At 42.6% G+C, this 14,253-nt stretch overlaps 1 protein-coding gene across 1 annotated transcript; it reads left to right on the plus strand.

Moving 5' to 3' along the window:
• The first annotated feature begins 557 nt into the window (after nucleotides 1-557).
• Nucleotides 558-12,715, plus strand: tfap2d (transcription factor AP-2 delta (activating enhancer binding protein 2 delta)). The gene is made up of 8 exons (XM_068342909.1): nucleotides 558-614; nucleotides 1,274-1,792; nucleotides 4,431-4,491; nucleotides 8,653-8,818; nucleotides 10,032-10,150; nucleotides 10,237-10,378; nucleotides 11,237-11,350; nucleotides 12,499-12,715. The coding sequence occupies exons 1-8, from the start codon at nucleotides 576-578 to the stop codon at nucleotides 12,713-12,715; spliced, it is 1,377 nt and encodes a 458-aa protein (XP_068199010.1). The 5' UTR covers nucleotides 558-575.
• The last annotated feature ends 1,538 nt before the right edge of the window (nucleotides 12,716-14,253 follow it).

Raw genomic sequence — 14,253 nt, forward strand, 5'->3', positions numbered from 1 at the left:
AAAAAAACAACAACAACAACTTACATGTCCGTTGAAAATCCGTACATTTCTGTAAAACGACTGAGCCGATGTGAATAGAAAAATAATAATAATAACGATACGAAACCGAACGGAACGCCGTGAGAAAAATACAAACGGGTCAAAAAGGAAAATGTCCACAAAAAGCGATGAAAATGTTGAAAGAAGCACTTGGTTCCTTATTAAGGCGAAGATACAATATTTATTCCTTGTCTCCTGGGATGCTCCGCTCCGTCTATTGTCCTCCCATTCCTCAGTGCTGATGCTTAATTTTCAAAACTTCTATATTACCAAGGGACCTACGACATCAGCCGAGAAATACCCTGCAAGTACAAAATCCGTGCGCCAGCCCCGTCCGTGCAGAGGGGAGACGCTCGCCTTCCGCCAGCTTTCTGCCGCTACCGAGAGCGCGCAAGAGGGGACTTTTCAATTTCTCTCGCTTTTTGAGGATTTTAAAAGATTTTTTTTTTTAAATTATTATTATTATTCGATCGGGTCAGGGAGCGGAGGGGGAAAAAAAAAACCAAACAAACACTGGTTACTTTGGAGAAAGCACAATGTCAGCGACCTTCCCCGGACTTGTCCACGATGCAGAGGTAACCTAATTTATCTACTTGACGTCTATTAATTACGTGAAATTACAGTCGGTGTGTGGAAAATAAATGCTGTTTGCTTTAAAGGTGAGTTATTGGAGAGAGGTGTTTTGTTTTTTTTGTTTTTTTTTTCTAACTGGAATTGGGTCGCGTAAAAAAGAATATAGGCGAAAATACGCACGGAGGGGGAGAAATGAATGGTTGCCTGGAAATCATGGCTTTTTATTAATGCGTGGAAGCAAACGAGGCTGGTGTGTGAGCCGGTAACAGTGTGATTAGAACATTTTAGGGCGGAACGCTCCGCTGTGTCTCTCTGCTTACCTCCCATCCAGAATGAGCGAGAGAGCTAGGACAGTAAATTTGCCAGCAGCCAGCTCGGTAATAATAATAATATATAACAGCACGCCTCTTAAAACGCTGCGAGGAGAATGACAGGCATGCCAAAGGGAGGGGAGGAAAAAATACCGATGGCTCCATGCTGCCGTGCGTTGGTTCCCCTCCCGGGCTTGTGGAAATGACATCTCCTTCAGGTGGTTAAAAGTGGAAAAACGCTTTGACTGTGTGAGTTGTGTGTTTTGTGTTTTGGAGGCAGAGAGAGGAGACACCGGCTGATGCTAAATGACACGGCTCATACATTTCCCCGTCTCTTTATTATCTCGTAGATACGTCACGACGGATCAAACAGCTACCGGCTCATGCAGCTCGGCTGCCTGGAGTCCGTGGCCAACTCCTCGGTCGCCTACTCCTCCTCCTCCCCGCTCACCTACCCGGCGCCGGCGGGGACGGAGTTTGCCTCGCCTTATTTCTCGGCCAACCACCAGTACACGCCCCTCCACCACCAGTCCTTCCACTACGAGTTCCAACACTCCCACCCGGCCGTGGCACCGGAGGCCTACGGGCTGAACTCGCTGCATTCGGGCCAGTATTACCAGCAGATCCACCACGGAGAACCGGCAGACTTCATCAACCTGCACAACGCGCGTTCTGCGCTCAAGTCCTCCTGCCTGGACGAGCAGCAGCGGCGGGAGCTCGGATGCCTCGACGCCTACCGACGCCACGATCTTTCACTGATGACGTCACATGGCTCACAGGCCTACGGCGTCGGCATGCACCACCCGGACCAGAGGCTGATACCCGGCGCCGGCCTGGGTCTCTCCACGCCTGCGTCAGACGACCTGCAGGTACCGGTGCTCTCCATCATTTTTACGCACGCATCTCCTCTCACCCGCAGGCCTCACACCTTATGTCTGGTTCATCCACACTGTCTCATAAGACATAATAACAGCATGGCCCGGTATCCCTGCCCTACTGGCCCAGCCCTGACCCCCTCCTCCCCCCTATTGTTCATCTATTGTACCAGTAACAGAGCAATTCCAAAATATTGAACAGAACGACAGCACCAGATGTCTGTATGTCTGCCTGCCCGCTTCATCTGTCTGCTGTCTAGAGCCACACTGACGGGGCTCCATTACATTTAGCCCGTGGGTTATCCCCTGCCACGCTGGCCCACTTTACACCAACTAATATCTGAGATCATCTGGAGAGAATCTCGTTGCCAAAAGAAACGTGACTGTACAACCAGTAAAATGTCAAGTCCACACGGCGCGCTGCCTCTGAAAGGCAGGCGTATATTTCTAAAGGTTAATTGACTGGCAAGTCTATTCAATCCTATTGTGAAACCCGCCCTGTGGATTTTTTTTTTCCCCTTCCACAAACACACGTGACCCATATTTTACATAATTCTTTTCGATGTAAAGAAATGGTCGAGATGTGTGTGCGTGTGTGTGTGGGTGTGTGTGTGTGTGTGTGTGTGTGTGTGTGTGTGTGTGTGTGTGTGTGTGTGTGTGTGTGTGTGTGTGTGTGTGTGTGTCCGGCTGTCTGCTGGGGCAGAGAAAAGCCGCTGGTTGCTCCATTCTCCGGTTAAGGGCGGATTAACGGATCGGGGTTCGGGGCACAATGGCCGGCTCGGACGCCATAAAGCACCGTAGTTTATCCAATTACCGACTTAACGTCAATCAGCTTTGTTACTTATGCAGCGACATCTGAGCCGGTTAAAACTCGGCTCTAGTTAAACACAATTTTAGACAGCGACACATAATTTCAGACACGTTAACTACCCACGTTCAACTCAATGATGTGTCGCTTTTTATCGACTTTTTAAGTGTCGTTTTACTCCACGAAGGGATGTAATAATGTTCCCACGAAACAGTCTATTAATAAAGATAATAACACTTAATTTATTGACGTAAAATTACACATATTTTTATTGGAATAATTCAGTTACATTTTAATTAATTTACTTGGGTGTGACAAAATATAATCGGAGGATGACACCTAAATAAACTGAAACTCACAGTAAATTGGAAATGTTTTTATTTTGCATTTGTATTTTTTTTTATTTCAACGTCAGCTTAAAAAATATATAATTTTAAAATAATTATTTAAAGTCTTCTGAAATTAATAACACAACAATTAATTAGTATGTAATTATTGCACGTTTGTTATATTTCTAAAATTTATTGGGTTTGAAATTAGTTTTTTTAAATTATATTATATTATATTATATTATATTATATTATATTATATTATATTATATTATATTATATTATATTATATTATATTATATTTTACACTTTCCAGACCTATAGACTCACATAATTATTTTGCCACCATTGTTCGAGCAAATGTTGGGCTATATTAATCTAAAGCTGTGCGCACATGAAAAGAGCGCAGGTTTGACCCTTTATGCGTCAAAGAAAGGCGCGTCTTGTGAACCTGAGCCGAGGAGAGGCGGATGTAAGGACGGAACAGATGCGCCCATGGCCTCGTGCAGCCCGGTCGCATCTTTGAGCGCTTTAAAGAGATTTTCATGCTGAACAAAAGCAGCTGCCACACCTTTCCCCCGTCACTAAGCTAATTCATGCAAGACCTCTGCGTTTTGTATATTGATTTTATAATCACTTTAGCTTCGCAGTAGAAGAAAAGAAACAGAGCAGGAGCTGGTTAAGAAAGAGCTACAACAACCTCCTCTTTTCAGGTTTATTTTAATCAGGGGGGGGGAGCGGGGTGCTGGCCTCCAGGCTCGGGAGCGGGATTAAGTGTTTTCTGTATTAAAAAAGAAAAAAAGAGCGTGTTTTCTTTTCTTGATGACATTGTTGAGAGTGTGTGGGGGTGATGTCGAGGAAGATGGCGGCGGTAACAGGTTCCCACTCGGTCCATGTGGGCCTATATGTGTCTGATGATCCCCAACAGGTTGATGCTGCACCGGACGCCGGTGCGCTCGGTTTTCGGTCCTCCGGTAACCCGGAGCCGCTCAAACGTTCTGTTTGGACCCTGAGCTGCATCCCTCATTGAGTCCGCATCCACTTCCACTCAGAGCCTATAGATGCTAAGCAGCTCTGGCTAACAGAAAGTGTTCCGGGAAGCTACTGCAGTGTGAGATGTTGTTGCTGTTGTTGTTTTTTAAAGGAGCCTATAGGAAACGTCACTGTTTTCCACCGGCGTGACCTGTAAACTAAATAGAAATAATATTAGAGAAAGAAAGGAATGGACATCCAATGATGGATGGATGGATGGATGGATGGATGGATGGATAGATGGATAGATGGATAGATAGATAGATAGATAGATAGATAGATAGATAGATAGATAGATAGATAGATAGATAGATAGATAGATAGATAGATAGATAGATAGATAGATAGATAATGAAATACGCGCCATTATTTGTGGCAGCTGGGTAAAATGCGTCAATTACGCATCATCGGTGTGACGTGTTTCCTCCTCCCTGCTCCTCCTAATGAGCGCGTTTCTCCGCAGGGCTCTGTGGAGGCGCAGTGTGGGCTCGTACTGAACGGCCAAGGGGGCGTCATCCGGAGAGGTAAGGGTCCCGTCTATTCTCTGTTGTTGCACCGGAGGCCGCGAACACTCAACGGCTCGACACGACAAGACAAGCGAGCAGGCAGACAAACAGGCGGAACCGTCGGCTCTTGTCTGCTGTCAGCGCGTTACAGCAGGAACGGCGCCGGTTCCCGCCCGTTTAAACGCTCACACGGTGAAGACGCGCAGACACGGTGCGCCAGTCTGAGACGGACTGTCACTCACACGCAGGCTTCTTTTTTTTTTTTTTTTTTGTACCTCCCACTAAACATTTCCTGTTGTGTTTTTTTTTATAGACAGAATCAAAATGTCAACAAAGTCATTAATAAATACGTCACTCTTTGGAGACTAACTACATTTGGTAAATACTATAACCTGCCACACGGTAAACGCCTCCTTTTTATTTACTCAAACCTGTCGGCTGCATTTTCCCACAGACTGGAATGACGGCTTGTTTTCATGAAATAAATATTTGAAATGTAATATTCATGTGGATCACATTTAAACAAACATTAGCGAAGATGCGCTCATCTCCCTCCTGTAGGGAAAGTAAAAAAGGAGACACTGATCACCTATTATTTGAAGGAATAGTTTAATATTTATTTATAAAATATTTATTTTAAATCACCTACAACAACGAATGTAGTTCAATAAGTATATTTTAAAAAATAATCATCTATCTATCTATCTATCTATCTATCTATCTATCTATCTATCTATCTATCTATCTATCTATCTATCTATCTATCTATCTATCTATCTATCTATCTATCTATCAATTTATCACCATATTGCCATTTCTTCTTGGCAAATGTAATTTAATTTTAATGTTGCTCTATATTTAATTCATGCGTGGGGCTGTGGTGAACCTGTTTTGGGGCTGTGGCCGTCTTTGCACCTTTATGTTTAATCAGTGGCGGTGGAATCCATTTTTTAAAGGCCGGGTATCGGAGGGGACTCGACTCGCCTGTCTCCTGAGTCTGGGTTTCTGTTTTTGTTTTTTTGTTTTTTTGCTCCATCAAAGCCTGATGCAGTTTTGTTTTTTTTAGTTTTCCATACAGAAATGGAGACTGGTTTCGGGTTGAGTTTTTCATCAGTTCTTCCTAGGTGTTGGGGCTTTTCTCTCGTATTGACGCGGGAATCCCTTCGCTATCACTTTCGGTTAATGGTGCGCCGTATTTGGCCCTGAGCTCAGCCGCTGCAACCATCACAACCAATAATCTTTGCTTTACCTCCCGCTCCCGTATCGATAGCTTCTCTCGCCTCGGGCGGACGCTTTGATATGCTAATGCAGAGCGGGGCCCCGGATTCAGCCGAGATCATATTAATGTTGTTCTTTCTGACTGCGGCTTTGGCGCCATGAATATTCACATAACCTTTTTCAAAAGAAAATCACTCAAGAAAACGCGGATCCTACTTAGGAGGAGTCGTCTGTGTTTTTAATCACCCTGCTATCCATTTTCCAGTTGGGCTCTTAAACTGGAGCCTCGCACATCAAGCCGATCCGTCTCTGGCGTGCGCGCTCCCGCCACTGCAGCCACTCCACGCGCTCTCTCCCTCTCTTTTTGCTGTCAAGACATTGGCGCGCTTTTTTTTTTTTTTTGCTTTTTTTTTTTTTTTTGGAAGCTATAAACACTGTTGTTAAAATATGAGGAGAATGACATCTGGCCCGTGTCTCTTTTTCTTTAATTTTCGTGGCAAACTCGTAAAAAGGCGCTTGATTCCGCGTGTGATCCCGCCCGCCGCTCTCGCCGCAGCCCGAGGCTACTCTCCGTTGCTTAAATACCGTTATAGCCTCTGGGCCCGCGCTCCACTGACTGCACTACCGGCAATAGCTCTTTTCGATTGCCCTTGGCAACGTAAAATACAAACTACTTTGAATCAAAACATTTTTAGGGGAATTAATATGATGTGAACCCGCGGCTTTCACAGACGCGCGCACCCCTGTCAGAGCGCGTGAATCTGACAAGACGCGTGCAAACACACGTCATTCACACACACACACACACACACACACACACACACACACACACACACACACACACACACACACACACACACACACACACGCACACACACACACACGCACACGCACACGTATGTGAGCGCAACCTTTAACCGGTGACACCCATCAGTCCCCTCGACCTGTCCGCTCCTATACTCCATAGCCCTGCCCGCCGGAGTACAACAGGTTTTTGTTCCCAACCCATGATGATGTCACCATTTCAGTGACTGTCCAGGTGCTGAAATGAAACTTGTTTTTTTTTTTTTTTTTTTTTTTAAATCTTTCTGCCTTCCTGCAGCCAGACAGATGACACAAAACCGGCGCATGTCTGCTGATTGTGAATAATGGCTTTCTAGATGCAACAATATAGGTCACAGTTGATATTCATAAGTCTTATATAGGTATAGGCGTGTGCAGCCTGCATCAGCCTACATGCATCAGCCTGCAGCCAGGTTCATTTCGACCTAAACTGCTTCCGTTCCTTCATTCTATCGCATCCATCACGCATTAATAACAAAGAGTCACACCCTGCTGTTAGATTTGATAATGAGGCAGATGAATAATACAATATAGCCTACAGTACATCAGACAGAAACCTTGCGTTTCAGCTGCTTGGGACGTTAGTTTAATAATAATAGGCCTACTCAGAACAGTCGATATATTCCAGAAGGAGCAGCCAACACTGATTCAAATGCAATTAATAGTGTGAAGGAGTCTTCATTATCACAACTATCATTTATTCACACATTCAGCTTCCAGTCCACTGTGGAAGCGGCTGGGTGGTTGGAGTGAGGGTAAAGTGAGGTCTTGTTTCATTCTCTTGTAATTTCATCACACTTTTCTGACATACAGATAAATATTGGGCAGAAACAGGAATATAAATATAAGTAGGGTGACTAAACACTAAATACAGATCAATATTTAACGGAATTTAGAGCAAAACGTGTCTGCAGGTGTTCCTTAAGACACCTGTAGTTGTTATTTAGACAGAAGATGCCTTAAAAATCAGCATGTTGATTAAAAAAATATATTGAGTTTTCATCATATTTACATCTGCGCTATGAAAATAAGGAATGTCGTGAACTAGGAGAACTCTAGTGGCCCCTGGAAAGGAAACTTCTGCAATGAGCCAATTTTAAACTGTAGAAATAAACTAAGGAATGGATTTAAGAGTCAGAATTTTCCAAGATTTGGAAATTATTCCAAATGTTTTTGAATGATTAAAAAAATGTCTTGGGAAAGAAATTGAAAGCTGAAATTATTTTTAAAAAATGAATGAAAGTAAAATTTATTAGGAAATTACGTATAGAAAGTAATTATTTAGATATTATCACACAAGTGGAAAAGTTGCTGTGATTTGTTAATTTTTTATTCAATACATTAATACATAGAATAATTCTTTATATTTTAATTATTCATATCCTGTGTGAAACAGAGAGACTTTGTGTAGATAATGCCAACATGAAATATCAATCAGTCCACATCTTTTATGTTCTTTGTTTACATCCATATTTTTATGCATTATTCCTTTTTCAAGGTTTTTCCAAGGGTGACGTCAGATATATTCTGGATCACAAAATAAAAGCATATTTTTCCTAAAATGTGCAAAAGCTAATGTCATCAAAGATGGTCAACATTTGTATAAAAGACATGTATTTCTATTAAATTGTTTTCTCCATTGATTTTTGTAAATCCTGCTGTTAATCATAAATTAAATACAGACGCACCAAACCGATATAAAAATGATATATTCAGCATTAGAACAGAAATTGATTCATTCATATCAGCTGAATCACAGCAGGAATTTTCATGGTGACACAATGTGAAGCCGGTTTACCAAAATGACCAGGAATTCTGTGATAAATAATTCATTTAAGAATCCTGTGTTCTTGATTTTTAAAAAAAATATTGACAATTGGGCAGGATGCGTTTTGTTTTTTTTCAAACCTAGCAAAGATTAAAAGAAAATTCCTCTTTAATTTAGATATTTGACATCCTCCATTTGCATTATGATCTTTTTCCAGACTTTCCAGAGTTGCAGACCTGTAACACACTCCACTTTGCGTACAGCATGCATGCAACCATGACTCCAATAACTCATTCTGTGCCGTTCTGTGCAGAACCTCTTTGTGAAGCGCGTTGTGTGTTTGTGTGCAGGAGGAACATGCGTAGTGAATCCCACAGACCTGTTCTGTTCAGTACCGGGTCGACTGTCGCTGCTCAGCTCCACCTCCAAGTACAAAGTCACCATCGCTGAGGTGAAAAGAAGACTGTCCCCACCAGAGTGCCTCAACGCCTCCCTACTGGGGGGCATACTGCGCAGGTCAGTACCAACACACACAGGGCAAAACAAGGGTTTCTGGAATGGATCTAAATGCAACTGCAGTGTTCCAAGAGAGATTTGTAGATGAGGACTCTCAATGACATTCCACATTTTTTAAAGGTTATCTTATTGCAGCTTCACAGCTCCGTGTAGACTCGTTTCTTCATACCGCTGCAGAGAACTTCACAATTTTATTAAATGAATTAATTCTGCAAGTTATACCAATGAAACACGTTCAGACTGAGCGATAGACATTCTTTTAATTCTTCAATCCTGGAAGCGTGTCCCTTAGCAAATTGTTACTGAAGTAAAGAAGCCAGTGAGAAAGAGAGAAAATATTGTTTCCATTGGCGAGCGATGCCTGAGTCTGAGTCGCCTTCGGATGAATCTGAGGATATACAGGAGCATCCACAAAGACTGTTGTAGGCGTACCGGGGGCCAGGGCTGCACGCGCTGCCATGCCCAGGGAGCCAGAGGGAGGCGAGACCGGGCCAAAGCACGCCAGGATCAGAGGAACCAGAGGAAGGCAAGAGTTGCCAGCACTGTATTATTGATGAGGCAGAGAGAAAGGGAAAGGAGGAGTGCAGAGAGAGAAAAGGAAAGAGGAGAGAATACGGCTGATCCTACATGATGAGGCATCAGCAAAGCAGATGCATATTAAAAAATGAATAAAATAAAAAAAAGCATTGTCTGGGGTGCAATCAATCATGTGTGCACAAAGAGTCTGTCCTCGTGTGTTATCGTGTCATTCGAATGTACAGAAGTTTATCACAAGAGGAAACTGTTTTGCAGAATGACAGGAATCGTTTTCAATCCAAATATCCCAAAAGAGTTTTATAAAGATCTTAATTTAAAAAAAAAAAAAACAAAACATAAAAAAAACATAAAAAAGATGAAGAAGCATTTGCTTTCCAAAATAGAACTTTTCACTTTGGGTGTGGAAAGAAATGACAAAATAAACTCAAGGGGACCTGCTTCCGTATCGATGTATAAAGAACACATATTTAATATATAAGGAGACACGTTGACATGTTTTAATTTTCTACTCTTTGATTTTACTGTTTAGTCAAATCAAAAGTGGATCTATAGTCCTCCCTCACTAATTAAAACGCTTTTGAATTTCAATTTCTATGAGAGGCGGTCATGTGATCAGTGGATGTTGAGTCTTTTCGTGTTTTACTCGATGAGGTCATGTGGTTTTAATCATCCGCAGAGCAAAGTCTAAGAACGGAGGCCGGTGTCTTCGGGAGAAATTAGACCGTCTAGGCCTCAACCTGCCGGCGGGACGGAGGAAAGCTGCCAACGTCACGCTGCTCACGTCCCTGGTGGAAGGTAAGACCAAAAGTTCTCTCCAGAAACATCCAAAACGTTTCTGTCCTGGCGAGAGCTTCATCAGTTCCTCCTGGTTTGGCCCTCAGGTGAGGCCCTCCACCTGGCGAGGGACTTTGGCTACACCTGCGAGACGGAGTTTCCCAGTAAGGCGGTCGGGGAACATTTGGCGAGGCAACACAGCGAGCCCAAAGAAACCAGCGCACGCAAGAAAATGGTTCTGGCCACAAAGTGAGGACGCAAACACGCAAACGTACACACATGTACCGTTTAAAGTGTTGTAGCTTCTCAGAAAGACACCGACTCATTACCCTAGACGTTGGAATCCAATTGGTTTCGTCATGTTTTTTGACCGTCTATTTATTTGGATGGAATTCAAACTTTGATTCTTCCACCACATATGTCCAAACCTCTGACCCAGTTTCACGTTCATCTGTAAAGTCTTTTAAATGTAACTAATAATCAAATCAAAAAGCCCAATGATGGAATTGACGAGAAAAAGGCCTTATTCCAAATGTTCAAGAAAGATAGAGAAGTGTCCTGTAGCCACAACTCTGTCCGGTTTGAGTTCAAAATGTGCTGGATTGTTCCCTCCAATATTCTCTACACTCCTTCCAAGTTTTATGGAAATACGTCGAAGAGTTTTTGTGTAATCCTGCAAGAAGAGAGACAAACCATCACCAGCAAAGACATGTGCATGTGGAGGTAGCCGAAGAAAAAAAGGTCAATTATTGGTGTCTGGATAACAAGAAAGATAAATCTAAATTTAACCCATAATGGAATGGAAAATTCCCTCTCATGTGAGGAGCACCTACGTTATTTTTAGATTTTAAGATCCTGTCCTCACAAATTTTAGGGATGAATAAGATTTTGCATCACAATAAAAAATGATCTGAGGAACAAATTATTTCAAAATGCCTTTGGTACCACATTGTGAGAGTGTCCTGCTTCTGCCTGTACTATCTATGTGTGTTGTTTCAAAACGATTCAGACGATAAGCCAGGAAAGAGGGAACTAGAACAGCTCCGGTTGAGCTGCAGACAGATGGTAAACCCCTAACCCTCCCCAACCCTTCCTTCTGTCTGTCAGGCAAATCTGTAAGGAGTTCCAGGATTTACTGAGCCAAGATCGTTCTCCTCTGGGCTCCTCTAGACCTACCCCCATCCTGGACCTGGACATCCAGAGACACCTGACACACTTCAGGTAACACACACCGGCTCTTTATGAAGAATCAGATGTGACGTTGTGACGTTCTTGTCCCGCTGTTTTCTAAAGATGTATCTGTTGTTGTTGTTGTTATTTGGACAGAGCAGCAGCTTGTTCAAATGTCACATTTTGTGGAATATACAGTCTTATGTACTATTTCTCTGAGACGTGATCTTGGATCTATGAGAAATGATTGAACAGCAGTCAGCCTGAGGATCCTACTGGGCCGACGATCAATCGGTACCATACTAAAGAAACTCATTACACTTTTATATCACCTCATATATGCCCTTATCCTCCATTTTTATGGGCCTTTAAACTTATTAAAATATATGTAAGAACTTGGAAATAGTATTCTGGTAGATTCGGGTTCAACCTTGCCCAATACGTTTGAATTTGATGAACTGGATGAAAATAAATGAAAGACATGATTGATTGTTGATTATTTCCAATACCCATATGAGGTCTAGAATACGCATTAGTATATTTTGTTCTCATAATATTTAAAAACTAAATCAGAATCGGTCCTAGGAGTGACCCTTGTGGCACACCGTATTTAACGAGACTCACTTTCATTGATTGTTTTCTGGATTAGTTTCACTATCCAGGGGTCCAGAGGGTTGAAAACACCAGTAAAGCTTTAAAAGAGCTTATAATGTGTTAGAGCTGAAAAATATAAGTTTATTCTAATGTCACTTAAGCAACAAATCTTCCTAATAAGGAGGTAAAACATGACCTTATTTTGTATTTTTGGTCAGAAAATGCCGATCAGCTTATGTTAATCCATTACTCAGCACCAATCTGCATGTAACGTGTTCAAATCGGGCTACATGTAGACCGAAAACTCCAAACCCAGATGTGCAACTGTCCTATTATTCAACATTTCTGCATAAGTGACTGCAGGAACAGGGTGGAGGCAGCTTTTAGAACATCAGAGGACATTAAAATGCTGCTCTTACAGGGGTTAGCCTGACTAAAGGAGCTCTTTGAGGAGGATTAGAAGCTCCATGATGCAGGGAGAGGAAAAGGAATCGCTCCAGTCTGCCGTACAAACACCAACTCTTCCCACTTCTGTCTGGAAACAGTTTTTTTTTTCTGTGTGTGTTTTTTTGTTCACGGTTCTCATGGTTGTTTCTGTCTGACAGTCTGATCACTCATGGGTTCGGCACGCCGGCGGTCTGTGCGGCTCTCAGCACCTTCCAGACGGTCCTGAGCGAGATGCTCAACTACCTGGACAAGAACTCGAGCGGCAAAACAAGCGGAGCGAACGAACAACAGATCAACAGCAGCTCAGAGAAGACGCAGCTCCGGAAAACAGGCGAGCCCCAGAGCAAAGACGGCAAAACAGAAAAGACTGAGTAGCCCCCACCCTCACGGTCCTGTGCCTTGGAGCGCGCTGCATTTAGGAGTGTGTGTGTGTGTGTGTGTGTGTGTGTGTGTGTGCGTGTGTGAAAATGTGGGTTCTAGTCATGACAAGGAAGGGCCTTGTTGTGGAGATGGCTGTGACTCATCCAATATGTTTGTTTGTTTGTTTATTCTGAAGCAGGAAGTAAACATGGACATGCTGACACACCAGTTCAGACAGGTGTGGTCAGAAGCCAACACACACACACACACACACACACACACACACACACGCCTGTAAGTGTTTGGATCAGTCTGATTTGCTGATTCAGATGTGTGTGTGTGTGTGTGATAATTCTTTTCTTTCTTTTTTTCAAGAAACAGAAGCCGAAGTATTTTCATTTATTCTGTATCATATTAAATCAAATGAGGCTAAATATTCAGTATTCACTGCTAATGGAGATCAAACCAGAGCAGCAGCATCTCAGACCGCTAACAAAAAGAAAAGAAGAATATCAGAACATTTAACCTCTAAGAAGAGTCTGTGTGTAGCAGCCAGAGTTTGATGAATAACTCCAGTCAAGTTATTTTAAACAAGGAAATTAAAGGTAGAACCCAGAAAAACACACAGGCCTGTGAGGTCACATGACACGCCGATCAGACTTTATTCTTTTTGTTTCGTGTGTGTGTGTGTGTGTGTAAGAGAGAGAGATTTTGCCATTTTTTAAAAGGTGACTTTGCGGTTGGTTCCGGTCCATCCTCCTCCCTGTGCATGTCTATCTTTGTACACCCCCCCCCCCCAAAAAAAAACCCCAAACTCAACTCCAGCCGACACAAAGATCTCTGGCTCGCTCATGAACATTTGTACAGATATATATAAATATTTAAATTACTTTTCTTGTAGGCTTTCAACTATATATATGTTAAATCCCTACCTTCTAAAATGCTGGTGTTCAATAAAGACAGTTGCTATGTGTTCTACTATTTGCTGTGGTTTTTCATATGCTGCACAAACACACACACACACACACACACACACACACACACACACACACACACACACACGCACACACACACGGAACAGAGTTAAGCAGCAGCTTGGATCAAAGTCTGTGAGGTTGAATTATCCATAGGAGTTCACAGTGTTAGAATTATAAAAAGTCAGAGTTCCTTCTCTAATGTTGTGAAAAAACCTTCTATACCTACAGAAAAGTTCAAACACCTCCTTTGTAGGCACGAGCATGTGTGTGTTTTTTCTCAATTTCTACGACTTCTGTCAGGTTTCTCTCCTTATTTATATTTCAAAAAAAAAAAAAAGAAGAAGAAGGATGTGATGATAAAACGGAGCGAGGAGCCGCTGCCTGTTGGCGTCTTCATCCCGGGATGTGGGATCTATTTGCTCTTTAATATTCCAGTCATTTAAAAAAAAAAAAAAAAGAGGTCACACTCTCTGCAGAACACAACACATACCTGTAATCAGCCGGGATGCGTTCGGAGTGATGTCTGCGTCGGTTCAGCCTCAGGTGGGGGAATAATAGTGGTGTGAGAGGAGGAGG

This window comes from Antennarius striatus, chromosome 19 (assembly GCF_040054535.1).
Source record: "Antennarius striatus isolate MH-2024 chromosome 19, ASM4005453v1, whole genome shotgun sequence".
Lineage (NCBI taxonomy): Eukaryota > Metazoa > Chordata > Actinopteri > Lophiiformes > Antennariidae > Antennarius > Antennarius striatus.